Here is a 27,976-nt window from a genome sequence, read left to right as displayed (position 1 = left end):
GTTCAGCATCTTAGCTGTAGAGGGCAGTGTCACTGGCCCTCATATGTGGGATCCGAACCGGGGCCCTCTGGCATCCCAAGCGAGTTCTTAACCATCGCACCACTCGGCCGGCCCCCAAGCCAACTCTTAACCAATGCGCCACTTGGCCAGCCCCATCATTGACCTTTTAATATTATTATTTATGTTTTATTCACCTCTTCCCATTTCTTTGTTGTGACCTTTTCTTTCAAGTAATTTTTTGAATAAATGTGAAGAATGTTGAATTCCCATATGGAAAATAAAAGATGGAACGGGGAATATTAATAGCATCCTTATACAGCAGGTCCTCGAATAACGTTTTGTTCAATGTCATTTTGTTATAACATTGATTAGATGCCGTAGAAACTTAAATCTTGTTTATATCTTGTTTATTATAGCCTATGGTAAAATTGGTTTCATTATATGTTGTTTTGCTTAATTCACTAAAGTCACAGAACCTGTGTTAAGTCATGGTTTTATTTATCATAGGGACAGACCAGCATATCTATTGCTTTTCTTAGGCTCATGAACAAGATCTCTGGAAGGTTAAGCAGAAACTCTTTACCCTTCAGTCTATCTTTCTCTGCAAAGAGGATGTGAAACAAATTCCTTTTTGTGAGTTTGGCAGTTTTGTGTGTGTCCTGTTTGCAAAGTAGTTTTTACGAATAGTAGAGGCAAAAGTGTAGAAAGGAGCATGAACTTTTTAAGCCTAGTCCTTTTAGGATCTTTTACTCTCAACATAAGTTTATAGGGAGTATTCATTGTATCTGAATATGGGACCACGCTTATATAGTTGACTTTGCATTTTCTAGAAAATAGAATTATCAAAATATTAACCATATTCTAGTTTTAATCTTGATTTTTCTCAAGTAATTGACATATCAACAAAACATATTAGAACAAATTTTTAAAAAAGAAATAGCAGTTTCCCACTAGACTGATACGTAATGCTTTTGGCAGATCTTTTTAAAAGCCTTTTCCTCCCCTGTTGAATATTTTAAAAACACAAACTTTTCAAATATGGTAAATTTTGGTATCAGTTCTTACTGGACTTAACAAAGAAATTACTCCAGTCTAACTTGAAAATAAGTTGCTTTTGCTTTCTTATTGTTTTCTAACAGTTTAAATATTCACAGATCTTTTTTGAAGCAGAATTTGTAATCTAGATAAGTTAATAAAAATGGTATGTTTATTTTTAGGAAAGTGTTCTTATCAGAATTGTAGGCATATAGAAACTTGAAATCATTAATTGCAGTGATTCCTAGTCTTTGGAATCTCTGAAATTATCAGTACATATCCCTTGAGTTATTGAGGACAGTGTGTATGTATATCCACAGTAATAACAGCATGGGATAGTGAAAACATGATTCCTACCAGAAGCAAATGTTGGTTTTGTGGCAATACTGGTTATTTTCTGTAATCTGAAACTAAGCAAAAAGTGATTCCTTTAAAAAAAAAAAAAAGCACAAGTAATTATTGATTAAATATAACTCGGTGGCAAATGAGACAGGAGATATAATAAAAGGGATCTTTGCTTTCTGAAATGCTTTGGAATGACTGATATGCAGTCTTCTCATTTCTTTTAATTAGGTAGTAAGAAGGGGTGAGATTAAGGAACTTGCCTAAGGCCACATGAATCAGTAGGTATAAAATTCACTTTTGCTGATAAGAGGAGTGTTAAGACTGACAGGCAAGCCCTGTCTTCAAAGGACAGTGGGGTCACTTGACATAAAAAAAAAAAAAGGGTCTCCTTACCATTACTTTGTGTTGGGCAATGTAATCAGTCAGTGGGTTCATCATCTGAACCAGAGAGGGAAAACTTATCCTTAAGGTTTAAGAATTAAGTGATGATAATCAGCTTTTCATAATGCCCTCCCTTTTCCTTTCCCCCTTTTGTTTTGTTAGGTGGTATGGTCAGGAAAAAGACTACAACGTGCTAGTCATGGATCTTCTTGGACCCAGCCTCGAAGACCTCTTCAATTTCTGTTCAAGAAGGTTCACAATGAAAACTGTACTTATGTTAGCTGACCAGGTATGTGAACTTTTGATGAGAATTAAAACTGAAATACCACTGTTCACCACTATTAACTGTAGTTTAAATGTTTATAAACCTGTGTGTCACTGTTTAACCTTAGGATCAGCAAAAAAAGAAAATAGGGTGTACTCATTCAAGTATACCACTCTGATACGACTTGTAGACGTTTTCCTATGGGTATAGGACAGAAACATATTATATTGGTTCATTACTCACCTGTAAACTAGTAGTTTTCAAGCTGCTCCATGAGATGGAGTGTGTTTGTTTTAGTGTTGAATATAGCAGGTTTCTTTACAAGGTTTTGTTTGAAGAAAGGGTTCCAAGTGTGTGTGTGTGTGTGTATATATGTAAGTATAAATGTGCATATACATATTGAAATTTTGGTTAAATTAAGCAAGTTGAATGCTTAATTTATTGTGTGGAACGGTCATGAAAGCTGTATTTTTGAGGAAAATAAGGTACTGAAATAATTTAAAGAAGAATTTTTGACCAAGTAGATGTTTTTTGAAGTAATGGATTCTCAGCCATTGGTAGCATGTAAGCAAAACCAGGGAAAGTTTGGAAGACGTCATGCATTCAGTTCATGTGTTGGCTGGAGGTTAGATTAAATTGTTTTAAAGCCAGAGTTTAGATTTTTTTATCTTAAGAAAATTAATTTTGAAGAATTTAAAGATGGAATGGGGTCAGGAACAAGCCTTGAGGAAGCTGATAATACAGTAAAAAGATAATAGGTGAATGTCAAGGAATTTATCATTTTGATCAAGATACCTTTAATGTTGCAAAGTGTTTGAAACACTTCAAGTTAAACTCAGTGTGCTTATGAAAATACTGTGGAAGATAAGAACATTTTGAAAATTTAGATTGGATATCATAAGAAAGCACATGAGGTGGTAAACAGAACCGGCATTTGAGGTGGAATTTTAGGAAGTATACATTCAAAGGATTAGAAAGTAGTGCTCATTTTTTGTAATCAGGACCTGCTATTCCCTAAGAAAATCTCTGGGTGGCTTAAGCAAATATTAGCAAATTACAGTGTTCTATTTGTGGCACATTATGGACTCAACCATTAAAAAGTTGAAAACCTTTTAATATGTTTTAACTAACATGGGTGAATCCTAATAAAAGTTGATATTCTGTAGGCTCAGTAACACATAGCTATTCATACAGTGAACATTTACTTAGGGCCTGCTACTGTAATTAGTTAGCATTTTGGGTTACAAGGAGTAAGAACTAGTTCTTTCCCTCTAAGAGCAGAGTTGAGTAGAGAAAAATAAGATATTCAAGGTTCTGTGATAGAAGTCTATATTGGGTACACTGGTCACATAGGCGAAAGAATGTAATTCAGGGTTGTAGGAAAGCATTTGTTTAGGTGGTAACAGCTAAGTCTTTTGCTCTGTAGATGATAGGCCACACTTGAAGTCTGTAGTTTGTGCCATTAATTATCCTTTGCCCAAGGTTTTCCCAGTGAGTTAATAGTCACAGTTTAATGGTGGGTATTACTTAGCTAGCATACATGTGTACATTAAGTGAGTCAAGTGTTTTGTTTCACTTTAATGAACAAGTTGCTGCTGTACCTAAAGGTGGTATTTGGACATTGTATATATCTACTTTCTTGAGTATAAATCGTTTCTTAAACCAAAGATTACAGATTTGGCTTCAAAAGATATTAGTCAAGGTAAAGGAGTAAGATTTAGAATGTGTATATCCATGGTAATAAAAGCTCTAGGGAGAATGGGGACAAATAAAAAATAGAATCCTGACACATGCTACTGGGAAGAGCAAGAACATGGGCAGGAAATAATGTTGGCAGTCTTTGGATATGGAAAACATTTCAAGCACAACTTCTAAGTATCTTAACAGAAAAAAAGAGGCATATTTGATAATTTGAATATTAAAACTGTTTTGTAAGAGAGACTATAGTTAATAGACAAGTTTTTTTAATGTAAATCTGTTTATATAACAAATGACAGGTAAAAGACTGTCTCTTGTGTACAAAGAATTTTGAAAAATTGACAACGGGACAGGCCAAAAGGATATGGACAAAAAAGTATAGTTTGACAATTCATAGAATAATAAATCCAAATGGTCAGTAAAAAGGGACAGATTTCCAAACCTAAGTATTAGGGAAGTACCAGTGAGGTCAGTAACTGTCAAATTGGCAAAATTTAGAAAGAACTAAAATCACTTTGCTAGTGGGAAAAAGACTACACTCTAGTAGTCCAGGAGAAACGAATTGGTATAGCCCATCAACATGAAAAATATACATACCCTTCAACCCAGCAACTCTCTCTATAATTGTATGGGATTTATAGCCCATAGAAATGAAAGAAACTAGTAGGTAAGATATATTTGAGTTTATTAATAGCATTATTGCTTACGGGGGGAAATATTAGAAACCAAGAGAATACTGTGAGTTAGGGATGATTGGGGAAAATTTATATCTATACCATAGAATATTTGTAGCCATTAAAAAGAATGCTAACCTATATACCATTTGAATTGGCAAAATTTCCAAGAAAAACTTCTTTAGAATGACATGTTTACTACCAATTCAGTTTTTGAATGTGATTATATAAGTGTGGAGAAAAAACATGCAAAAAAGGAATATATATGTCCCATTTATATAAAAATTATATGGTTATTTTGTATGGTACCAGCTTCCAGGAATGTTTAGGATATGTTTAGTTAAAAACAAATAAGCAAACAAGAATAAAATGAATAGAATGCTTCTATTTCAGTTTAAAACACTTAACAACTTATAGCTATATCTGTCAGCTGGCCAACACTGCTTATTCCCAGGTATATGTGTGTCCAAGTTTAGGCATGTCTGTATATGAGTGTGGAAATACATCTGAGTTAATAATACCAGGCTATTTTAGCATAGGTTACTTCAGGGGGCATAAGATTGGGGGTGAAAAGTGATTATTTAGTTTTTACTTCATATAATTTATGACAACAACTGAAACAATTCTGAATTTATTAGTTTTGCAATTTAGAAATTACAAACACCAATTCTTCCTGTTAGATTAGAGGATACCTTGTTTATAATCATTAATATTAGAAGAACAAGTCAAAGGACACTGCAGGTTTATGCTTGGATATCCATCAGTCTAGAGATAAATGGAGAGCCTGGTTGCCCTTTTCATTTAATTTTGTCTAACACTGTCTTTGTGAACTCTAAATTTATTAAAGTATACCTGTGATCTTGAAAAATAGTAGAGATAATAACATAATTGAGAAATAATGTGATGCTTTCTTTTATTCAAATGGCCTAACAATTATCTCTCCCCTTTTCTTTTCCCAGATGATCAGTAGAATTGAATATGTGCATACAAAGAATTTTATACACAGAGACATTAAACCAGATAACTTCCTAATGGGTATTGGTCGTCACTGTAATAAGGTTAGTCACATGTTCTTTGCATGAGAGAACAAAGAGTAAAAACTCCAAAAATTGCTTTGGTAAACTTTCGATGTTGAAAAAGTCATAGTAAATTTAATTTGCTGTTGATAATTGCTTTAAAAGATTGTGCTAGCAGGATAATCAGCTAACTCTATTAACTTAGTAACTGGAAATAAATTCTCTCCAATTTGCCCAACCAAGGTTAGTTATCTGTATGGAAATAAAAATTTCCAAGGGCTTTATTATGAAATGTAATCATCTACATTATTTAACTGTTCAACAGTTTATCTATTTTTCATTCATATGCGCTTGTGCCAGCGTGGGAACCACTGACCTATCTGTCACCATGGTGTTAACATTTGCTGACTGAGCATGGTTGATAATGAGAATTCTTCAGTCCTTGGATTTGTGTATTCAAAAGGATAACTTTTGGGCCTGCTTCAAAAGTAGTTGACAGTTTCTTTCTTGGGTGCCAAGTTGGGTGGGTTCTCCATCCTTCCTCTCCCCCTTTAAAAGGAAAACATTAACAAGTGAAATGAACATTCCTACAACAAAATGAGTGTTCCTTGGGGTCTCAGAATGGGTGAACTTTATGGGGTGATTGGGTTTTAGCCAGTGACGCATGATTACAGTTAGAAACTAATTGTGTTGACATTTTTTCTGCAATGATTAGTTTTATTGAGTGAATTGCTTTATTTATCGATTCAATGTTGAGCTCGGGCAGACAGGCAGCATTGGCAATGCACTAAGCATATGATCTAATGATCTGATAGAAATTCTCAACTTCAGGACAACTTGGGGGCTTTTTGGGTTTTTTTTATGTTCATTTGTTTTGTTTTGTTTTTGGAAGGAAGATTCCCATTTGTTTTATTAAACCATTAGGAAATGTTTGGTGTTTTTTAGGTCTAGCCATAAATGTTTACCTTTGTTTGCCTGTATGAATGCCAACTTGGAGCTATTACCATTAGAACGGGTGTTACTTGTTAATGTGTGAGACATTAATGTTGGTCTGACCAAGTTTTAGGAAATTAAATTTTTTTTATTGAAAGCTGAGATTTAATATTTAAAAAATAAAGCTGTTTAAATATACATATAACTTGTCATTCCCAAATTGCATCTTTTAAAAAAATATATATTAGGTAGCTTCCCTCTTTGAAGCATCCGGGTTCTTAATTGTTATTGCAAAACCTGGTAATTTAATTGGAAAAAACATATATTGCTGATCTTAATTTGGGGGCAGTTTTGTCAATTTGACCCTAATCTTTTGGCCATTTTCCAGCCCTCTCCTTCCCAGTTTTCCCCTGGCTAAAGACCCATTATCCTTATGTGATCCGTATTCTACATGTTGACATTGCAACACAGTTTTTTCCTTAAAATTAATTAAATGATGGCCTAGGTAATAACTCTTTGCTTCCACCCCTTTTCCCCCCTCTTAAAAATAGCTTGTTAATCACATAGTCGTGTCAGGAAGTCCAAATTGCTGGGTGATGGAAATCTTTTTAGATCATGTGTCCTCTTTAGAGATACTAAAAAGATTATTGTGGAGAGCTGCGTGCTGTTACACAGATTCAGAGAGTCCCTAGGGTAGAAGCACAGTGTTTTATTTAACTAAGATTCCAATTCTAAATGTTGTTCTTGAACATTTTAGATTAGTGTTTTGTTTATGTAGTTGGTTTTTAGTGTTCTCTGTATTGTAGTTTGAAAAATGCCAGTTGTATGAGACTGGATTCTTTGGTCAGCTTGTTCCAATGGTTTTCTATTTGTGGGGGAAAAGAGTTTTGGGGGGTTCTGAGGTTGATTTTTAAAGTAAAATTTTTTATTTTGAAAATTGTTCTGAATTTGATATTTAGGAGTGGCCACTCCAATCTTAGTGAATTTGCTCATCTCTTCGAGTAATCAGCCCTGCATGCTTATGAAAATAAATTTTAAGGTGACTAAATGCCTTCTACCTCTTCCTTACTGAAGATTTTTTTCCCCTGTACAATCTTTTTTGGGGGAAGGGCAGATTGTGGTACCAAAGATTGCAGATCCAAATTCCCATTTTTGATTAACAAATTAAAGAGCCAAATGTCACCATTGCTCTCCCTGTTTCAGGCAGTGACACATTAGAGTGGCATTAAAAACTTGAGTATTTTCCAGAATTCAAATGTTCTTGAGCATGTGATTCTTATTTGGAAAACTGAGAAGCTACAGTGCTTGGTGGAAGAAGGATGGCATTTGGCTACCCTGTTCTTTCTCTAATGCCTCGGTGTTGCCTGTCTGCGCCGGCCATTGTTGCAATGTAAGCAATACTGTTTGATGCACTGCCACCCTCTATTGTCTGTTTAGTGTTTAGAATCTCCAGTGGGGAAGAGGAAAAGAAGCATGACTGTTAGTACTTCTCAGGACCCATCTTTCTCAGGATTAAACCAGGTCTGAAACTGTCTCCTATTCCAACCTCAATCCCAAATTCATGTGCTTTTCTTTTTTAATTGTTTTATTTTGATTATTTTTGTTTTGTTTTAATTCTGGAGAATGTAGATCTTATCTTGCTCAAGCACCTCTTACGTTGGCATTATTCAGACATACTTGGCAAACATATAACATTATTACTAAGATGTTTCTTTGTGGCTTTTGCTTAAGTTTCTGAAGTTTAAAGAAAACCTAAATCAAAACAGGATTATGTTTAGATCTCTGACATCCATACGAGGCAATATGTGTCAGTATTAAAATTCTTTACCTAATGTGTAGACTGTTTAGTTTTTTAAAAATGTATTTGGAGTTGCAGAACTCAATACATGAACTGTATCGGAAGTCAGTTGCACCGGTGCTGTTTGGTGGATATGTTCTGCCTCAACTCTCTTCCCCTTCCCTAATGAACTGCTGGTAAGTGGAGAGCAGAGGGCAAACTAGTGCTTCTAGAATTGACTTAACGTCTATCTGTGAGTTCTCACAATTTAAAGAGTATTATATGCTCTGGAACTAGAAGGCATTTGCATTCTAACAGTATAACAATAACACAATTGAAGCACTTTTTGAGCAATTACCATTAGTAACAAATTAAATGAATGCGTAACCTGATGATTTAATGTTTGGCAGGCTAGATGAACACCCTAATAATTTTCTAAGTATTTTTTTAACTGTAAGCAGAACTCTTAACATTCTTTTACTTTTGTAAAAATTAGGTAGCTTTTTTTTAACTGTATGAATTTTCAAACAAGGGAAAATAGTTTTTTTAATTACAAAATTTAAGTATATAAATTTTGAAGTTCCAGAACAAAAATGACTTTTTATCAATTTAGAGAAGGCAGTATTGACATGAGTAATTAAAAAAAGAAAAAGGTTGTGTTTGATATGTGAGCATACTTTGTAGTTCATTACTTACCAGATTCATCACTGAGTAATCCTTTAATCCTTGTCCATCCTGCTCAGCATTATTCTAGGGACACCTTCTGCTGTTACAAAGGTTCGGAAATTCAGATTTATTTTTATTCACAAAGAAATACCAACTGGTGACTAGATCTTGGTTGGGGAGAGAGGGAGGAGAGCGGGTAATTAGGCAGTTCTGGTGCCCCTTTTTTTACTTACACATTCATTCACATATTTTACTTACATTTTGTAGCATAATCATTTAATTTCCGTTAAATGTATTGAAATGTTTATATTCCGTGCATACAGGTTAGCTGTGCTGTAAGGAAAAAGTAATCTTGGAAGGATAGGGGAATGTGGCCCCTGGTTAGGAGAAAAAATGCTGCAATACTAAAAGCTAAAATAGGCAATAGTGTTTCTGAAGAAAATGCACTTAGTTATCCCAGTATATCCAGCATTAACTCAGTTCCACGTGCCTTTGAAAAATAGATAGTATTCTTTAAAACAGGCACAAATTTTACTTAGCACATGTAATTAAAATCTACAGAAAAGCAGCTTGACCCCCCCAAAGAGATTAGGCCTCTCTTAGCATATGCAAACCTAAAAGAATACATTATCTTACTGACTTCCCCTTTCAGTTCTACCTTTACATTTGCTGGTTCTACTTTTACATAATTGCGGCTGTTTAATCATATCCCTGGTGTCTATCACGTGGTTTCACGTAAATACTTCCATTATATGTTTACATTCTTTTTTAAATTTGAAGCATAGAAAGTTACTAAAGAAGCTTGATTGATAGGTACCAGAAGATAATGAATTACGAAGAGCTTTAAAAATTTTTTAAAGTACTTTTCCTTTCAGCTGGTTGCTCAAAATAGGTTGTATACCTTTGTTTGGCATTACTTTTCATGACTAAATTTCTATTAGAAGAGAGCATTTTAAATGAGTTATTTGCTTTATAGTGTTTTGTTTTAATACTAAAGATTGAGAATTTAAGAAGATAGTGTTTGTATATTTTGTTTGTTTTCTTAATTAAGTTTCATCCTTGACAGTTGTGGAAGGAAAGAACTCTAATAGACACTGAGTTTTTATAAAGCAGTCTTTTAGTTGTGAGAAAGTGTCTGGTTATTGAATTGCAAATGGAGCTACTGAATGTCGAGTTCAATATGAATGAAGTTATCAGAATCATGTCACATGTTCCTATTTTCTCCTCCACTTTGAAGCACTAAAGGAAGCAATTCCAGCAACTATCCCTTAGAGGAGATTCATGTCCTAACCACTTTTTATTCAAAACCCACATAATTTTTAGGTGTATTTTTTAAATACCTTGAAGCTAGATGTCCTTTTGTGTTTATTTCTCCCTTGATTTATTTTCTTTTTTATCTTTCTTATTTATATATTTTTTTATTATTAGTTTCAGGTGGACAAAACAATGCACTAGATATCCTTTTCACCCCTCACAAAGCGACAACCCTTCTCCGTTGATTTATTTTCAATATCAATATTGTTTTGCTTAACAAATATATTTTGCTTATTTTATTGGGTTGTTAGAAAAGTCATGACGCAATTTTGCAATGAAAAACATAGAAAAAATACATCACGACTTTTCCGACAACCCAGTAATATTTGTACTGAGCTGATATTCATATCAAGAGACAGTGCGAACTTTATTTCTCTTTGTGTTTTATAAGTTTCTCATGTTCCTATAATAACTCAATTGGGAAGTGAGTTTCATCTTAGAAAGCTCTTATTATCCAATTACATTTTACTAAAAATTTCATCTTCATTCTCTTAAAATAGTAGACCAAATACCACATTGTTAACATGGTTACAGAAGCAAAAACCTCAGTGTCTTTTTCATCCAGTGTGTAACTAAGACTAGGTCAACAGTTGCCTACCTGGAATAGGTGTTTTGTTATCCTCTTAAGAGAGGCACTTGGTCAGATCTTTTTCACCTAAACCAATAACTTGCATTTATTTATTTATTTATGGCAGAAACCCTAACAGACTAGGTGATTGGGTTTCCTAGCAAATCAAGTATCATAAACTGTGGCAGAAGGGACCCAGTGAAAAGAAGAAGCATACAATTTAGGCATAAACAGAAAACTAGTCTAGGGCTACATTAGTGTAAGGGCATACAGACTTGCTTTGCTTAATAATCTTAAGTGATTTATGATAAAGGCTAAACTTTTTAAGTAAATACTATTTATTTTGCTTTAGAAGGTAGGCAAATATGAACATATTTTGGGGTTTGTTTTTTGGTCAGTAGTTTTGTTTGTTTTCTTCTTTTAAAGGTTTTAACTGTAGAGAGTGAACCTGAATTAATTAACTACATTATAAATGAGTATCTTATTCTCTGTACCATATATATGAGACAGCAGTAAACATTACTTTATTCTAAAGTACTAGTTTGGTTTTTAGTTAGCTTATTTAAACTGCTGCTAGTAAATAAGCTGCCTTGATACTAGTACTATTTATTGGGTTGTCGGAAAAGTCATGACGCATTTTTGCAATGAAAACCAGAAAAAATAATGTCATGACTTTTCCGACAACCCAATATTTTAAGATTTTAGATCAACTGGTTACAGTCTCTAGAAGGTTAATCTACATGCATAAATAGTGGGAAGTAGTAGAATATAATGCATGCTTGTTTAAAAAATGCTTTGTTTTTGTTAATAAAAACCTTGGTTTTGTTGTCAATATCAAACTTTGAGAGTTGTGTTATTTACCAATAGTAACAGCATATCAGGTTTCATTATGGCGCACGGCACACTTGTCAACTCTGCTTTCAAGCATTTATACATTTCTCCACTGTTTTTCTAAAGATGGGCCCCGCGGTGTGTGATGAACTGGGCCTGTGAAATTGTTCAGTTGACAGGATCAACCATTTGACTTAACTATTTTTTTTAAGTTAATTTATTGGTGAGGATTAGTAAAAGCTTATTGGAGTGTTATATGTTTATTCATTATCTGTTCTACTTAATGGTACTTGATCTTGATATATTTGAACAAATAAAGTAGATGCCATTGAATGAATAAGAAGTAGTTAAATTGAACAAGGTTGGAAACCTAATGTCTCTTTATTTTCTTTTAAAGTTATTCCTTATTGATTTTGGTTTGGCCAAAAAGTACAGAGACAACAGGACAAGGCAACACATACCGTACAGAGAAGATAAAAATCTCACTGGCACTGCCCGATACGCTAGCATCAATGCACATCTTGGGATTGAACAGAGGTGAGTTTGTCAGTTGAATGTATTGATCATATCCATAGCAAGAGCTTTTGGTGGGTTTTTGAAATATCTCAGTTTCTTACAATATCTAAAGATGTCTCTTGGCTGAGGATTTGAAGGATGCTTATTAATCCTTTTACCTGCTGCGTTAGCCAGTGCTGAGAAACCAATTACATGAGGCCTTTTTGTTTTCTGTTATCTCTTGGGGAGAAAAATACTGCATGATGAAAAATCAGAAACATAAATACAATTTTATCATGATGTTTATTTTTCAGCTGAAAACAGTACTTATTTTCCTAACGCTGATGTTGGTCTTTTTATATTTTAGTGGTATGAATTGAGTTTTGGGGAAGAATGTATTGGTTTTTACAAGGAAAATGTTATGAGTCCTACTGAACCAAAGGGGGCCATCCCCTGTTCTACTCTTTTATTCCTACATGAATTAATAGGATCTGGTTTGAAGTAAAAATTTTCATCATCTCTGTGCTCTATGACTTGAGTTAATTTTTCACATTCCCGTCATCTTTTTCGATCATTTTTTTTGCTCCTTAAACAGAAATGTCAAATGATATGCTTCCAAGTTAAGGAACCTCATGAGAAGATTTTAAACTTAGAAAATAGCCGTGAATATTGAATACACTGGGTTAAACTATAGTTGCTCGTTTTCTGTAGGTCAAAGTATTACCAGTCTTTAAATATGTTTCTATCTAAATATATATGTATGTGTGTATATATGTATATTCAGTTGATTCTTGAAGCACTTGGGGGTCAGGGACACCAACCTCCACATAGGTGGATCCCCAACTCAGGCTTGAACAGCTCTGGGTCGATTGAAAAAAATCTGCATATAAGTGGACCCTCTTAGTTCAAACCTGTGTTGTTCAAGGGTCAACTGTATATGTATGTGTATATATATTCATACAGGTGTTTAATTAGGTTTAAAATGTTAAGTTATTTCAGCATCCCTAAAGTTTTTTATGAGCTTCTGCAAAACTTAACAAGTGTCCTGCTCTTTGATTCTTCCATCTTCATGAACCTTATTTGGAAAGTTGTTTAGCTAAATCCTTGCTGTTCTTTAAAAATTAAGTTGCAGGACTGTGTTGGATTTTCTGATTTTAGATTCTATGAGAAAGTTTTATTTAGAAGTAACCCATTATGAACTTTTTTATTACCTTAACTAAGTACCTTCTTGCACAAGACACTAAACTGTTCTGTCTCTCTCACTTGAGAACATGTATTCTTGTGTACCTAGCTTTTTTCCACATTTTTCATAATAATTTCAGCTCAAAATTTACATTTTCTTTTCTAGTCGCCGAGATGACATGGAATCATTAGGATATGTTTTGATGTATTTTAATAGAACCAGCCTGCCATGGCAAGGACTAAAGGTAAACCAGTATTTGTTTTGTTTTAAGAATAAAAATACGTATTGGAGATGATCTTTAAGGTCCTTTTCAAATATGAGGTTTTCTAAAAAGTAAATGAACTTTAATTTTTTGCCTTGTGTTATGAAGGTAAAATGTGATCATTAAGTTAACAGAATCCCATAGACATACCTGAGGAACAATATTTTGGGGAGACAGTAAGCAGGTACCCATTGGTAACCAGTACCTTTATCTGGATGGAAGTTGACATGGGCTTAAGAAATTAGGTAGAGACTATCATTTTGATGTGCTGCCATTATGTTAAATATATGTATATTATGTATAATAAAACTGGTTTATCCAGAAATAGTAGCTATATTATTTAATTATCCTAAAATTTTGTGTCTGTTAACTACGAGTTTGATCATTACTTTTGTTGAGTGTTTGTGTGTTAATGATCACACTATGTCCTAGAATTTAATGGCTGTTTTGATATTTTATTGGTTCTTCAAAGGAAATTGGTCCCTGTATTTTTTGAGCGTCTGTGAGCTAGACAAGTTGCTCAGTGCTTGTGTGGGTAACTTTAATATAAATATTTTTATTTGAAAAATATTTTGACGTAACACCAGCTATTAATGTCACTGAATGATGGGTACTTTTTTTGATATGCAAATATCTTTGCCCCTTGTGTTGAATATGGGTTAAGAAAACTCATTTCAAATTTGACTCCACCTACCATTAATTAAGTCATACATATTGATATTCCTGTTATGTTTGACTCACCCCTTCCTAAAAGCTAAAAATGTTCTTGAAGTAGAAACTCATATAAAAAGTTAACAATTCAAGGGGGAAAAATTTTAGATGTATTTGTACTTCGATTTCTTTTTCTAGGTTATGATTTTTCTTGAATCTCAAGTTTACATTTATGTCTAGTGTATTAAACTAATAAGATTTTTCTCAGTAGTATTGAGCATGTCTGTGTGGTTTGGTTTTTATTTTCCACAGGCTGCAACAAAGAAACAAAAATATGAAAAAATTAGTGAAAAGAAGATGTCCACTCCTGTTGAAGTTTTATGTAAGGTAGGTGTGCGTGATGCGTAATTTTTTTTTTATCTAAAGATATCCAGGAACAAAAAGGAACATTTTACTTGCCACCCCTGGAATTTAAAACATGATTTTAGGAGCTATTTACCATTTTAAATTTACTTTTTGATGATTCTGAGTATCTTTAAGAATGGCTTGAACATATGACATTTTAAATAAGTGTTTTATTGTTTCTGGTTTGTTTGGGCTCTGTCATCTGTTAAAAATTAGAGGAAAAATAAGAGGGCAGGTTACCTTTCCTAATAGAACCTCAGCAATTTATGAGAAAAATTAAATTTAAAAACATCATTCTCCTTATCCCTAAACCGGTGCTAAAAGAGAAAAGAAATCAGCAATAGGTATATCAAGGAGTAGGGAAGCAAAGTCAGGCAGATTGGAACAATATAAAATAGCACATGTCTGACAGTGATGGAGGCCAGTTTGAATCAGGCTCATTTCTCTGAACTCTGAAATTTTATAGAGAGGCACATGAGTTGAGAATGGAGAGATGTTTATGTCATAATGGATAACTGTGGTCTTCCATAGAAAGAAGACCACATGGTTATCTTAGAGACAACAATTACATACCTGAAATAATTAGCAGACAGTATATAATTACATCATTGGATGATAGAAAGTAGAAATCAGCATGAGCTGAAATAGTACTTTATGGAAAGTGGGAAATGGTTATGTCTTCATGTGTCTCCCCATCCACAAATTTGCTTTCTTTTCTTTTCTTTTTTTTTCTTTTTTTTTACATATCTACAGTAAAGGAGAGGATGGAGTGGAAGATTGTGGCCTTTTCTGAGACTCTAGGATTTGCTTTAAGTTATGAAATTTTAAGTTAGTGAATAAAATGCTCATATGTTATATTCCACCCAAATAGCTTTAAAATCTGTATACTTCAGGAAGCAAAACATTATATTTTCTGTTTATACTATTTCCATGTAATGGAAAGATTCATTTGGCTTATCAGAAAAGTCAGCCATTTTTACAGGAAAAGATAGGACTTAGTACATTCTCTGGTTGTGAGCTATGTCTGTCTTTTTGGATTAGCCACATACAAGTGATTCAGGATACAGTGAACACAGAAGTATTACATATTATTGTGAAGTAATGAGATTGTTTTCAGTCTCATGGTCCAGTTGTACTTATTTCACATCTGTAATGCTTATGATACTGGTAGTTCTCCGGTTCAGGATTTTGCCTGTTTTCATAATGTGGCAACACATGAAGTATACTACTTGACCTTCAGTTTTGGTTGTTTTAACTACATCCGTAATACATGTTAAAGCAGATTTGTTTGGTAATTGCCGCTTACCATTACCACAGACCATGAATGTGTATTAAAAATTAAAAAGTCTGATTAGAGTTTAAAAAGACAAAAATGTACACTATATTCATGGCATTAGTTTCTGATGTCCACCTGAAAAATAAAATAGCATAGAAGTACTTGGTAAAAATTAAAAATGTTTATATCAGTGCTGCAATCATTAAAGTAAATGTTGCACATATCTCTATCCTACCTTGATCTTCTGGACATGAGAAATTCCTCAAAATCGTAAGGTTGTGGGAAGAGACTGCCTCTTTTAACTTACCTCCCTTCACACATTTACTCAAGGAGAGGAGATGTAAGGATTTTGGTTGTTTTAATCCTTTACACATCTACATTCCTGATGGCAAAATCCTTTTGGTAACTAACGTCTGCAGTCTTAAAAATGTTTGTATACATCTTTGAGAATCTTTCCTAGGGAACTGAACACTGAAAAAGTTTATGCCCATAGATGCACTTATTAGTATTATTTATTATAGAGAAAAATTGGAATCCTCTAAATATCCAACTATAAAAAACAAGTTAATTATGGTGCATTCATTAGATGGCTATTAATGCAGCCATTCAGAAGTTTATGAAGAGGTAGAAAATAACAAAGGTGCTTGCAACATAATGTTAATGGAAAAAAACAATATATAACATATGCAATATGATAACAATTACAGGGAAAAGAAAAGGCAAACCCATGGTATTTATAAGATGAAGCATTGGAATGATCTATATATCAATGGTGGTTGCTTTGTATGATTGCACTCGTGATTATTTTATGTTTCTGTTTATATAGGTAGAGTACTACTATGATAAAAAAAGAAAGTTATTGCAGAATGGGGAGAAAATGCTCATTCATTGCCCGTTCTAGCAAAAAACATTACTGGACTCCATTTTATCATTGTTGCCATTGAATTATTAGACATTGATAAAATAATTTAACAAGTAGGGTATTTAAATTAAGAACATAATACCATAGTAAAAAGATATATATATATATATATATATATATATATATATATAAAATATTTCCTCTCCCAATACTAAACAATACTGTACATAATAGTTGCTCAAGACAAAATTTTGTTAAATTTATGAGGATACTAAGTGAGTTATTTTAGTTCTCAGCTCTTCCAATAAAGTAGTAATCACTTGCCTCAAATACATCTTTTGCTTGCATTTAAATACATTTATTTTTCTACTTTGAAAAAAGTTTTTGGTTTTTTTACTTTGTGTTTTAATTCTTGTACTTATAGGGGTTTCCTGCAGAATTTGCCATGTACTTAAACTATTGTCGTGGGCTGCGCTTTGAGGAAGCTCCGGATTACATGTATCTGAGGCAGCTATTCCGCATTCTTTTCAGGTCAGTTTTTAAGGTATTTTAATACTGTAAACTCCAGTGAGAGTAATTAGTTAAATCCACCCAACATATTTATTCTGAGAAGTGGCAAATTAAAGTGGGTCTAGCCAATATGAATAAAGTTTTTAAGAAACTGAGTTTTTGGCTCTTTTGCATTAGCTCAAATATGCTTGAAATTAGTTTGAATTGGAGAAACAGTTGAATCAAACTCAAAGTAAAAATCTAACTTTTCCACAGTGATTGTATTTCACATTAGACATAAGTGACTGTCAGTGGCCCTGGGAACTCTCCAACTTTCATACAGAAGCAGAATGAAAAGCAATTAAAATATCAAACAGTCATGGGCGTCCTGGATAGTGTGGAGGCAGGCCCAAACTCGAGGTTTCCCTAGATGTAACCTAGAATTGGTCTTGAAAACTGGGCCGGGTGGGTGGGGGTGAGGAGTACAACGTGGTTCAAAAACTTAAATTGGAAGCAAACATGAATTGGAGGTAATCCTCTAACTCCAGAAAAGTCTTCCCAAGCCACCAGCATAAATATCTACCCCACGAACTTGTAGCCCCATCCCTACTCTGATTTGTTTTTAGGAGGTACCTCCCATGATGATGACCCCCAGCTCATAGTTGACAGCATTTCTTCCTGCTGCTTTCCATTCCCACCCTCCTTCCCCTTTTAAGAAAATTTAAAGGCAGCTTCTTTTTGAAAATGGAGAGGATTTATTCTTACTGAATACGGCAGACCAAAGTGCTGAGGTTTTCCTCTAATGACATGTAAAAAGTAGAATTAATTAACTGAATAGTGAAAATTAAAAATCATCTAGAGGAAAAGAAATCTTTTAGAAGCTGCCACATTTTGGAGAAAATATTCATTTTCTTAAAAAATTCCCTCACTGTCTTGAGAGTTCAGTAGTGTATTAAACCTAATCTTATCAAAGGACTAACATATACTTTTATATTTTCCAGGACCCTGAACCACCAATATGACTACACATTCGATTGGACAATGTTAAAGCAAAAAGCAGCACAGCAGGCAGCCTCTTCAAGTGGGCAGGGTCAGCAGGCCCAAACCCCCACAGGCAAGCAAACTGACAAAACCAAGAGTAACATGAAAGGTTAGTAGCCAAGAGCCAAGTGACGTTACAGGGAAAAAAATTGAACACAAAATTGGGTAATTCATTCATTTCTAACAGTGTTAGATCAAGGAGGTGGTTTTAAAATACATAAAAATTTGGCTCTATGTTTTTAAAAAAAGACGTCCTTGGAAAATTTGACTACTAACTTTAAACCCAAATGTCCTTGTTCATATATATGTATATGTATTTGTATATACATATATGTGTGTATATTATATCATTTCTCTTGGGATTTTGGGTCATTTTTTAACAACTGCATCTTTTTTACTCATTCATTAACCCTTTCCAAAATAAACATTTGGTGTTGGGAATATGGTATATAATCAATCAATCCAAAATCCTAGACCTAACACTTGTTGATTTTTAATAATGAATTTGGTTAGCCATGATGTCTTGACTTTCTTTCAGACTAACAGTGTTAAAGAATTTTTTCTGCATGGTAATGCTTTAGTGTTTAAAATGGAAACTTAAGAACATGATCTGATTTTTAAGAGGTGAGTCTGGCATTGCCCCCAAAGTGTTTATCTTCTCAGTTGGAGAGCATCTTGTTTTTAAGCTCTTAAATGCTCAAATAACTGAAAAGCTCAACACTTCTTTCCTAGTCAAAAAAATAAATTTCTCTTTTACTGGCTATTTAACTACATATGTTCTTAATTTCAAAATGATTCTTCTGTTATTGTCTATATATTTTAAAATCTTGCTACTATTCAGGGTCTAGGAGGCCAACGTGGAGTTGAATTCTGCAGTTAGGCCTTGCAAATTGAAAACAACTGGGGCAAATGCCATTGAACTGCTAGTCTGTTTCCTTTCTTTCTCTGGCACTCTTGGTGCTATGAGGAGTAGAACTGTTAGAGCACAGCTCCGTTTCTTATCACTGTTGCCGTACAGTTCAACTCCTGTGTTTCATGTTTTTTGTTTGCTTTCTTTTCCCCTTTGTGGGTCTTTCCTCCCGATACCTGCCTACTTTCTGGAAGTGGTGGGCAGGTAAGGTTTGATTTTGGTTTCTAATTAATTTCTGAATGACTGCTCTAGTCTGAACTTGGTCTTCTTTGGTCCATATCTTTAGCGTTGCATTTAAACTATTTTATAATTTAAAAATAGGTTCTAATCTGAGGATACTTTTCAAGAAGTATAATTAACTGATGTCATCCTCATCCCAGCAGCTCATCTATTAGGAATGAAGTTGAGATACTTCCATGTTTCCGTATTTGGGAAGGATTCATGGTTGAAGGTTTAATGTAATGGGGGTCGTTAGATGATGAAATTTCAGCTCAGGATAGCAAACACTAATGCTTGCCCAGTACTCGGCCTGTGCATCTCAGTTGGGACTTGACTGCCTCTTTTGAGTGTTTTAATCATTGTATAACTAATCATAGTACCAAGAAAGTGGGAGAAATGGTCCTACTATTTAGGTAAAATGACAGAATCTTTAAACTGAGGACTTGTTACACCTGACACCTATAGTGTATTTGCTTTTTCTCGCAAAATGAAACCAATTTTTGCTTAAAGCTAGCTGGGATAATAGGATCATCATGAGTTGCAGTTTCTAGAACTAAAATTAGATTGAAATCTCAGCTGACCTAGAACATTTCACTTCAGGCATTCAGCAGCCTTCAGAAAGAATTATACCTTATTTTGAGCTAGTTCCATTGTTGGTTTACTGTGTATCTCTTACTCAATAAAACAAGCAGAATTTTTGTCCTGCCTTATCCAGGTCTTAAAGATGAGAAGTTGGACCCACTGAGTTAGTATGTTTCCTTTGGGGGGGAGGGGGGACTGGAATTAAACTTGTTTAATCCATACTTTGTATCGTAGCTATTTCTCATAAAAGCAACTTAAAATCTTATGAAAATCTTATAGCATTATTAGACACAGAAGTTAAACAAATTGTTTACATAAACATGGACTTCTAATTTTTGAAAAATTGGACTTTTCATAAAACACATCACATTTCGTTGACTACTTTCAGAGATGCAGAGGCGTTGTCATTTGACTCCAAGCTAAATATTGCTTGCAACTAAAATGTGCCACTCCACAGAACACAAACAAAATTCTTTTTGACCTTTGACTTCTTGAAAACATTTATTTTGGATATAAAACTTAGTGCCCCAAACAAATTTTACCCAAAGCCCCCTATACAAGTATATAAAACCATGAAAGCTTTAGCAGGTTTGAGGGTGGCATGAAATAGGTATGGGGAACCAAATACCCTAACCTCTACCCCAACCCCATTATCTGGGTCAACCTCAACGTAGTTAGGGTGTTTAAAAGCATCCTATCTTATGTTCCACTTCAGTGTTTTACTCAAGGAAGAGCTCATGCAGCTCAATGATTTGATTCTAAGAAATCCTTTCAGTGATGATGAAAACACCATATTGCACTTCTCTAGTTAAAATTTTTAAAAGTGCTTTAAAATACATTATATTATTTGTTATACATGGAGTTATACTTTCACAGGTTTCCACATTAGAGAATTCCGTTTCTTTAATGAATCTTCAGCAAGTAAATCTGTATTGCAGAAATATCCATTCCTAGGAAAATCCCACAAATGGTGACAGTCACTAGTATATTTTATGATTATTTTTATTTTTGAAAAATCAATACCTAATGTTCCATGGAAAGCTTTAAGTTGTTTTAGCAGTTCACTAAAAAATGTCCAAAGACTTTAAAGCCTGACTTAATTCAGCCAAGATGGGCTAATTATATGTAATAGGCTTCTATCCTAATTACTTTTCTTAAAAAAAAAAGATCTTTTTAAATGTTCATTCCATCAAAAAACTAAGAATAAGAAACAAGGAGTTTCTTTTAATGCCCACTATGATCTGTACTAATTTTCACTGCTCAGCTGTCACACAATTATAATTGTTTATATACATGTTAAAGAGAAAAATAAAAAGATTCACATCTGATACACTTCCAAATATACTTCACTCCCTTTTCTTCAACTTTGGGGTATTATCAGAAAAGTACTTTTCAAGACATAAGAAATAGTAAAGGAAAAGAAACCATTTTTAGGACATTCACAATCCAATTAAGTTCATCATCTCTTTAATTAGGGGCAGAGATGGGGAGAATTTCAGAAGGTAGTGAAACCAAAGGTGGATCCTCACATACACCTGCTATTCTCATCATCTTAATCCATCTGTTCACTGCTCCAGTCATCAGTACTAAGCATAGTATTATCATAACGAGTACCTGGCTGTCAGGTTGTTGACATTCAAGAGATTAGAAATAGTTTTCCATCACGTTATCCTACCATATCCATGGTCTTCCTTGAATTACCTTCCAGTATTTACTGGGCTTCACCTACCACTTATGTCTAGCTTAACTTTTTCTGACTTCACCAATTGCTGCTAGGAACGTGGCTGGTCATTCAGCAATGTAACCCAAATCGTAGGGGAAGACCTTGAAATGTCTGGAGAGACTGATCCGCTCTGAATAAACTCAGTTCAAAGAAATGCCAGGGAGCTGCATCTGCTTGCTGAAAATTTTGTCAGCTTTTTTCACTGTGGACAGACAACAAAGCTGGAGAGAAAAGAGCTAAATTACTTAACTGGAAGTGAAGATGAGCGTGCAAGAGTTGACCTGTAATTACCTGAAGTCCACGTCTCCAAGGCTTGCTGGACCTGTCAAACTCTTTAACTTGTCATTGTCTGGATGGTATGACAGTCCAGAAGACCTAGAAGAGTTCTGGCATAAAATGCGGACCATCTACCAGTTGGGGAAGGAACCACTTGTAACAGGTATTGTAAAATTCAGCAACCTCAGAAATCCATAGCAGAATGAATTCTGTAATAGGGAAGATAAAGGAAATCAGATAATCAGTCTGGTTTCTTTTTTCTTTCTTTTTTGTTTAATGCAGTTTAGGGATGATGTTTACCTGCTATACTTAAGTTGTCATCTTATTTGTAGTGATAAAATCTATTTCTTTTGTCTAATTTAATACTGTGGAGGAGGAAGAGTTATTGCTGGGGGTGGAGTATTGTTTATCCTCTGTAACTTTTATACTGCCAATCTGATTCAAAATTCTCTAAGCTTGATTCTGATTCTGCGCAGCCGAAAAAACAATCAATCATGTTATGGGAAAAATTAATTTCTATAAATAGCATTGCAGTGATGAATATAAATATTATGTTTACATTTAAGAGTTATGTCTTATACTGTGAAAGGATTCTACATTTCAAAAGGCCATCAGAAACATTCAGACCTTACTATTATTATGTAAATATCTTTTTGAACTAGTTTGTAGTTCTGTCAAAAAAATCAGGGACATCTGAAATTAATTCATGGATAGGAGCAGGTACATTAACATTTCAGATCAAGGGGCAGACTCTTCTGGTTAGTTATATAAAAATAAACATTTTTTTCCTTTTGCAGATTTGAAAAGAAACCTAAATGTAGCTAATAACTCCTGAATCTCACATTAATCCTCCAAGCCTGTTTTAACTGGTTTTTCCCTCTTTTTTTAGGAACAAAAGGATCCATTTTTTATTTCAACAAGTTGCATTGAAGATGAGTTTTTGGACATTTAGAAGCCAGGAGACACCACCTAAACTGCAAGATTAAAACCAAGGACTAAGGCACACTGGGAAAAGAATGCTTAGCACTTGAAGATTGAATGTTGAATACTACCTGCTGAATGTTCCCATTGAGATTTTTTTCTAAACTTCACTAACATTTTAGGACAATAAACTGGAGAAGCATTGATCCCGGGGTGGAGTGCCGTACCACTGGCCAATCTGAAGAGCTAAACCTGGATTTGACTGCTGTATTCTACCGGGAATATTGTTAGGCTAGCCTTTAACCAGTCTGTTAAACAATTATAATCATTAGTTGACCTAGCAATCCCTCAAATATCAGATAAAAGATGAACAAAATCCTTTCCTAGGTATAATTCTTATCCCTATTAAAGAGACGACAATTTTCTAATATTGTGACTGCCAGTGTAACTTAATTTCCATTTCAGTTTGTTAGTAAGTGGTTTCCATTTTAAAGCTGTTTGGATGTTCAACACTAATTATTCAATAGAATGTGATTGCATAATCAAGCTATGGTAAAAGAAAGCCTGAAATTGGGATTAGATTGCAGATGGTCAGATTTTAACAATTTAATTCAGTTTGATTTGACAGCTTTTTCTTTCTTTGCTTATTACCTTGATAATCCTATTTAATATGTATCAAATAGATAATATCCCTTGCGGTAAAGTACATTCTCGGAAAGTTTTGTTATCTTTCATTTTTTGGCGTTTGCTTTATGAACATAATACTTGGGACAGACAACAAAGGTCTATTCTGTACCTACTCTGGTGTTAGGCACTATCGAGCGGCCAAGAAGTACAGCACTTATATCTAGTCCTCAGGGCTTAGCACAGCATGTTCATTAAATAATGTAAGATGACTTTCTGCCCTCAAGGGAAAAAACTGCCACTTAACAAGTGGGGGAATATTTACCAAATGATATGTAAATGTTTGGTATCATCTTTGAAAAAAAGGCATATATGCATGAAAATAAATTATGGAAGTATTTTAGCTCCCAAACCCATTGAAGATGATCCAAAAAATGAGAAGTACCAAAAAAAAGAAAAGCAGTTTTTGATTGACAAAACTAGGGTTTGTGCTAAAGAAGTGAGAGATAAGAGTGGACAAGAATAAGCTATAATTAGGTGGGCTATAAGAATTTGGAAGGGGGTGTACCAAGGGGCATTGATGCCTTGAAGGAAAGAAGGTGGTGATGAGATTTTCGTGTTAGTCCTGAGAGACTGGTATACTTCCTCTCTACCTTTTAGCCACAGATTAAGTTTGTAGGTGATAGGCGTATTTCCTTTCTTTGCTTTTAGCCATAGCCTCTCTGAGGAATAGTTCAATTGTGGCTGAGGAGGGGAGTGCTTACAGGGTGGGGAGGCTTGAAAAGTAAAGCCAAAAAAGCATGTCATTTACGTTTTGAGATGAGTGGCAAAACCTAACTTTTAATTTAACTGTTGGAGGTAAAGAATTAAAGGTCTGAGGTTTTTGTATAAAAAACATACCAGTTTTGTGTTCAGTGGAATAGCTCAAATAATTATGCCTTGAATACATTTATTAAAACTTATTTGTATCAAAGATAATGTGCAGAAAAGTTCCTGCTCGTAGTAGGTTAAAACTATACTTTCTAGTTAAAGCAATCCATTTTTCATTCATTTGACTTGTAGTTGAACACATATGTTTGTTCTATCTAGGTACTAGAAATACAAAAGTAAAAAAAAAAAAACAGGCTCACTGGAATTAACAGTAATTCTCTAGCTTGAGAATTGTATGCTTACTGGGAGGCTTTGATTCACTGTATACCATGTAGAAGTATCCAGAATAGAAAAGTTTCTTGTTTTTCTGTTTTAAAAAATTGAGCTAGGGATTTTCAAATAGATGAAAATCACATGAGTCCGCATTGTAAAATAATTGTTGGCCCAGTTACCTTAATTTTGGGTGTAGTTTAAAAAAAAAACTTTTTTTTTTTTACTTTGAATTTTAACCTCTTTTTTCTGTTTTGATTTTTTTAAAACAGGTTTTTAAGCATGAATCGAGGAACAGAAGAAGCAGTGCAGATGATCGGAGCAGCATTTGTTTCTCCCCAAATCTAGAAATTTTAGTTCATATGTACACTAGCCAGTGGTTGTGGACAACCATTTACTTGGTGTAAAGAACTTAATTTCAGTATAAACTGGCTCTGGGCAGCATGGGTGATGCGGTGTCCCGAGTTGTAGCCACTGTAATTGTGAATATTAACTGAGATAGTGAAACATGGTGTCCAGTTTTCTATTGCATTTTTTCAAGTGGAGAAGTTAACTAAATGGTTGACACACACAAATTGGTGGAGAAATTGTGCATATGCCAATTTTTTTGTTAAAATCTTTTATTTTGAACCTATACTGCTTTGAGATCTCATTTCAGAAGAACGGCATGAACAGTCTTCAGCCACAGTTGTGATGGTTGTAAATGCTCACAATTGTGCATTAGGGTTTATCCATCCTGGGGTTTGCAAGTTGTTCACTTAAAACATTCTTAAAATGGTTGGCTTCTTGTTTGCAAGCCAGCTGATATGGTAGCAACCAAAGATTCCAGTGTTTGAGCATATGAAAGACTGCCTGCTTACCTGTGCTAGAAATAACAGCATCTAAAGTGAAGACTTAAGAAAAACTTAGTGACTACTAGATTATCCTTAGGACTCTGCATTAACTCTATAATGTTCTTGGTATTAAAAAAAAAAAAAACATTTGTCACAGAAATTTAGTTAACATCTTAAAACTGAACATGTATGTATGTTGCTTAGATAAATGTAATCACTGTAAACATTATATATGATCTGGGATTTCGTTTTTATTTTGAAATGGGAGCTTTTTTGTTTACAAGTTCATTAAAAACTAAAAACTGTTTCTGTAAGGAAATGAGATTTTTTTTAAACAACAAAAAAATGCCTTGCTGACTCACTATGAAATCAAATCTCCCCAATTTTTTAATAGACTACTTCAAGCCATTTGTTACATAATACTCCTTTGCAAGTCGTTCTAGGTTTAGCGTTCCAACTTTTCCTCAAATTTTTTTATTAAAATTTTTTTTTTCTGTTTGAAGGAGAAAGGCATTGTTTTTTTTGTTCGTTTGTTTTGTTTTTTAATGACTTGCAGGCACACATACCTAGTGCTGCAACTGCCAGGACTTGGTATTGTGACTCCTGCAGCCTCAGACTAACTCGCTGGACTGATTTTGAATATGAATGAAAGCGTTAAAGGGTTTAACTACAAAATGAACTTTTTCTTTAAATCCCTTGTTTGTTAATTGGCTTGGAGCAGACTGACTCTTAACCATGGAGAACATCACACCCATATGAGGTTCCTGGGATTCCATGACCTTCCCTGGCCCACCCATTTCTGTAAATTACCTGCGCTTATTCTCAGTCTTATTTGCCACTCTATTCTCTTTCTGACCCAAGGGAAAGAAAGACTTATTGACAATACTTTTTTAAATAGTGTAATTTATTCATTTATAGCATGTCCGAATAAATTAAAAGAACTTTAGTCCAAAAATGCTGCCAGGAGCCTATTGTGTAAATGTAGGTATTTTGTAAAATTAACCATGAAATGGTAAATTGACACGTGTTTGGTCAGATTGTGTCAAGCTTAATTCTGTTTTTCATTTGAAAACTACTTTAGCAATAATTAATTCCATGATGACCACATTCTGCCATTAAAGGATCTATTAGCAGCATCGTACTGCAGAAATCTTAATGAGTATGAACTTTGGGTAGGCAGCTTTGTTTCTTTTCTATCCACCACGTCAGTTAAGGTATTTGTTTCTTGACTAATAAACCCTTTGATACTTTTAGCCAGAAATCAGTCTCATAAAGCTATTTTTAAGTATAGTTTGTGTAAAATAAAAATGTTTAGCTTTGGTAATAACTTCCGAGCTGAACTCCCTCTAGCAAGATATTTTTCAGTGCTTTTATTTACTATGCACTTAGACTATGCACTTTTTCTGAAATATTTTTGTAACACTTAACTTTTTTGTATTTTTGCCATTTGAAAAGGTTGTGGTGTAGTTGGTCTGTAATTCAGTTGCAGGTTTATAACTGCTGTTAGCTTTGTAAATCAAAATATAGGTGTTTGTGTCCTGGTATATCTTCATTCCATCTGCAGCCGGAGCTGGAATCCCCCTGATCTTCTAGCTACCATTCATTTTCTTCACAGTTCACAAAAGAAGAATGTGAAATTCAGTGAATGCTGTTACTAATCCTGTCGGGAGATGAATCTCATTTCACCAAAATTAAATTATGTTTTTCCACTAAAATGATGATACAAGTTGAAGACACATCACTCTGAAATTGGAAGACCTCACCACTTAAGGCTCCACAGTGGCTTACTCAGCTGAACTCTAGGTTACTACTCTTTACTTTGTTTACCCACTTGGGGGTGCAGTTTTTTTAAATGTTGGGAGATGGCCATTCTAACTACTGTTGAATGTCTCTGTTTTGGGAAGGTATAACAAAATAAAAAAGAATATATAAGAAGGGAGAGACTCCTTATCTCCTCCCAATGGTTGTGCTCATGCTCCTATGGCCTGGAAATGGAATTTTGGAGGTTTGCTTTTACTATTATTCATCAACAAATATTAAGAGACTCCTATTTCTACTAGTCCTTGCAGTACTATTAAATGTTTTAAGCAGAGTATACTGTAATAATGGTAAACTTATAATAAAAGTACCAAACAAGGATTTTAGAACTGAAGCCAACAAGCTAGTTTTCCCTAACGTTTGCTAAAGTATTTGTAGAGAATAGGTTCTTTTAACTTGACTGGACTGGACCATGAGAACTCTAAGAAGGGGTGGCCTAGACATTTGCAGCTCAGCTCCTACAAATTCAGCAGTAGTCTGTGAGGTGTGTGATTTGCTGAGCCACACTGATATGTAGCAAGCAATATTTTGGGGTTTTTCTGTTAGGTTTGAAACAATAACTATGTGACCAAGATGTGAGGATAGGTCTATGACTTGATGTGATGCATTAACAGAAGAACTTAGTATCTCAGATGTGCTGTCCCCTTTAAAATGAGACTTTGTGAGACTATACTTCCCTTTAATCATATTACTGTTGCTCACGACATTTTAGGAAATCCCCCCAAGTTTTTTTCCACCTCTCTGGAATATATTTAACAATGAC

At 34.2% G+C, this 27,976-nt stretch overlaps 1 protein-coding gene and 1 long non-coding RNA gene across 7 annotated transcripts in view; both read left to right on the top strand.

Annotated features, from left to right (window-relative positions):
• The window catches only part of CSNK1A1 (casein kinase 1 alpha 1), a 45,396-nt gene extending 18,086 nt beyond the window's left edge, over window positions 1–27,310 (top strand). The window contains exons 3-12 of one of the 6 annotated variants that reach the window (XM_019624414.1): window positions 1,924–2,050; window positions 5,358–5,456; window positions 7,785–7,868; window positions 11,901–12,040; window positions 13,347–13,425; window positions 14,407–14,481; window positions 17,062–17,168; window positions 18,128–18,240; window positions 20,012–20,041; window positions 24,835–27,310. In XM_019624414.1, coding sequence (XP_019479959.1) covers window positions 1,924–2,050; window positions 5,358–5,456; window positions 7,785–7,868; window positions 11,901–12,040; window positions 13,347–13,425; window positions 14,407–14,481; window positions 17,062–17,168; window positions 18,128–18,240; window positions 20,012–20,041; window positions 24,835–24,842 — 862 coding nt within the window. In that variant the 3' untranslated portion in view covers window positions 24,843–27,310. Of the gene's footprint in view, window positions 1–1,923; window positions 2,051–5,357; window positions 5,457–7,784; window positions 7,869–11,900; window positions 12,041–13,346; window positions 13,426–14,406; window positions 14,482–17,061; window positions 17,169–18,127; window positions 18,277–20,011; window positions 20,047–24,834 lie in introns of those variants that run through there. The other 5 variants (XM_019624413.1, XM_019624415.1, XM_019624418.1 and 2 more) reach the window with 5 other exon arrangements.
• LOC109371744 (uncharacterized) lies at window positions 20,048–23,516 on the top strand. The gene is made up of 2 exons (XR_002121919.1): window positions 20,048–22,040; window positions 22,767–23,516. It is a non-coding gene; the product is annotated as an uncharacterized LOC109371744 (long non-coding RNA).
• Window positions 27,311–27,976: the final 666 nt, after the last annotated feature.

The sequence above is a fragment of the Hipposideros armiger genome, unplaced genomic scaffold, assembly GCF_001890085.2.
Source record: "Hipposideros armiger isolate ML-2016 unplaced genomic scaffold, ASM189008v1 scaffold_590, whole genome shotgun sequence".
Taxonomy (NCBI): Eukaryota; Metazoa; Chordata; class Mammalia; order Chiroptera; family Hipposideridae; genus Hipposideros; species Hipposideros armiger.
The sequence above is the reverse complement of the archived record's forward strand: the minus strand, read 5'-3'. Positions and strand labels throughout refer to the sequence as shown.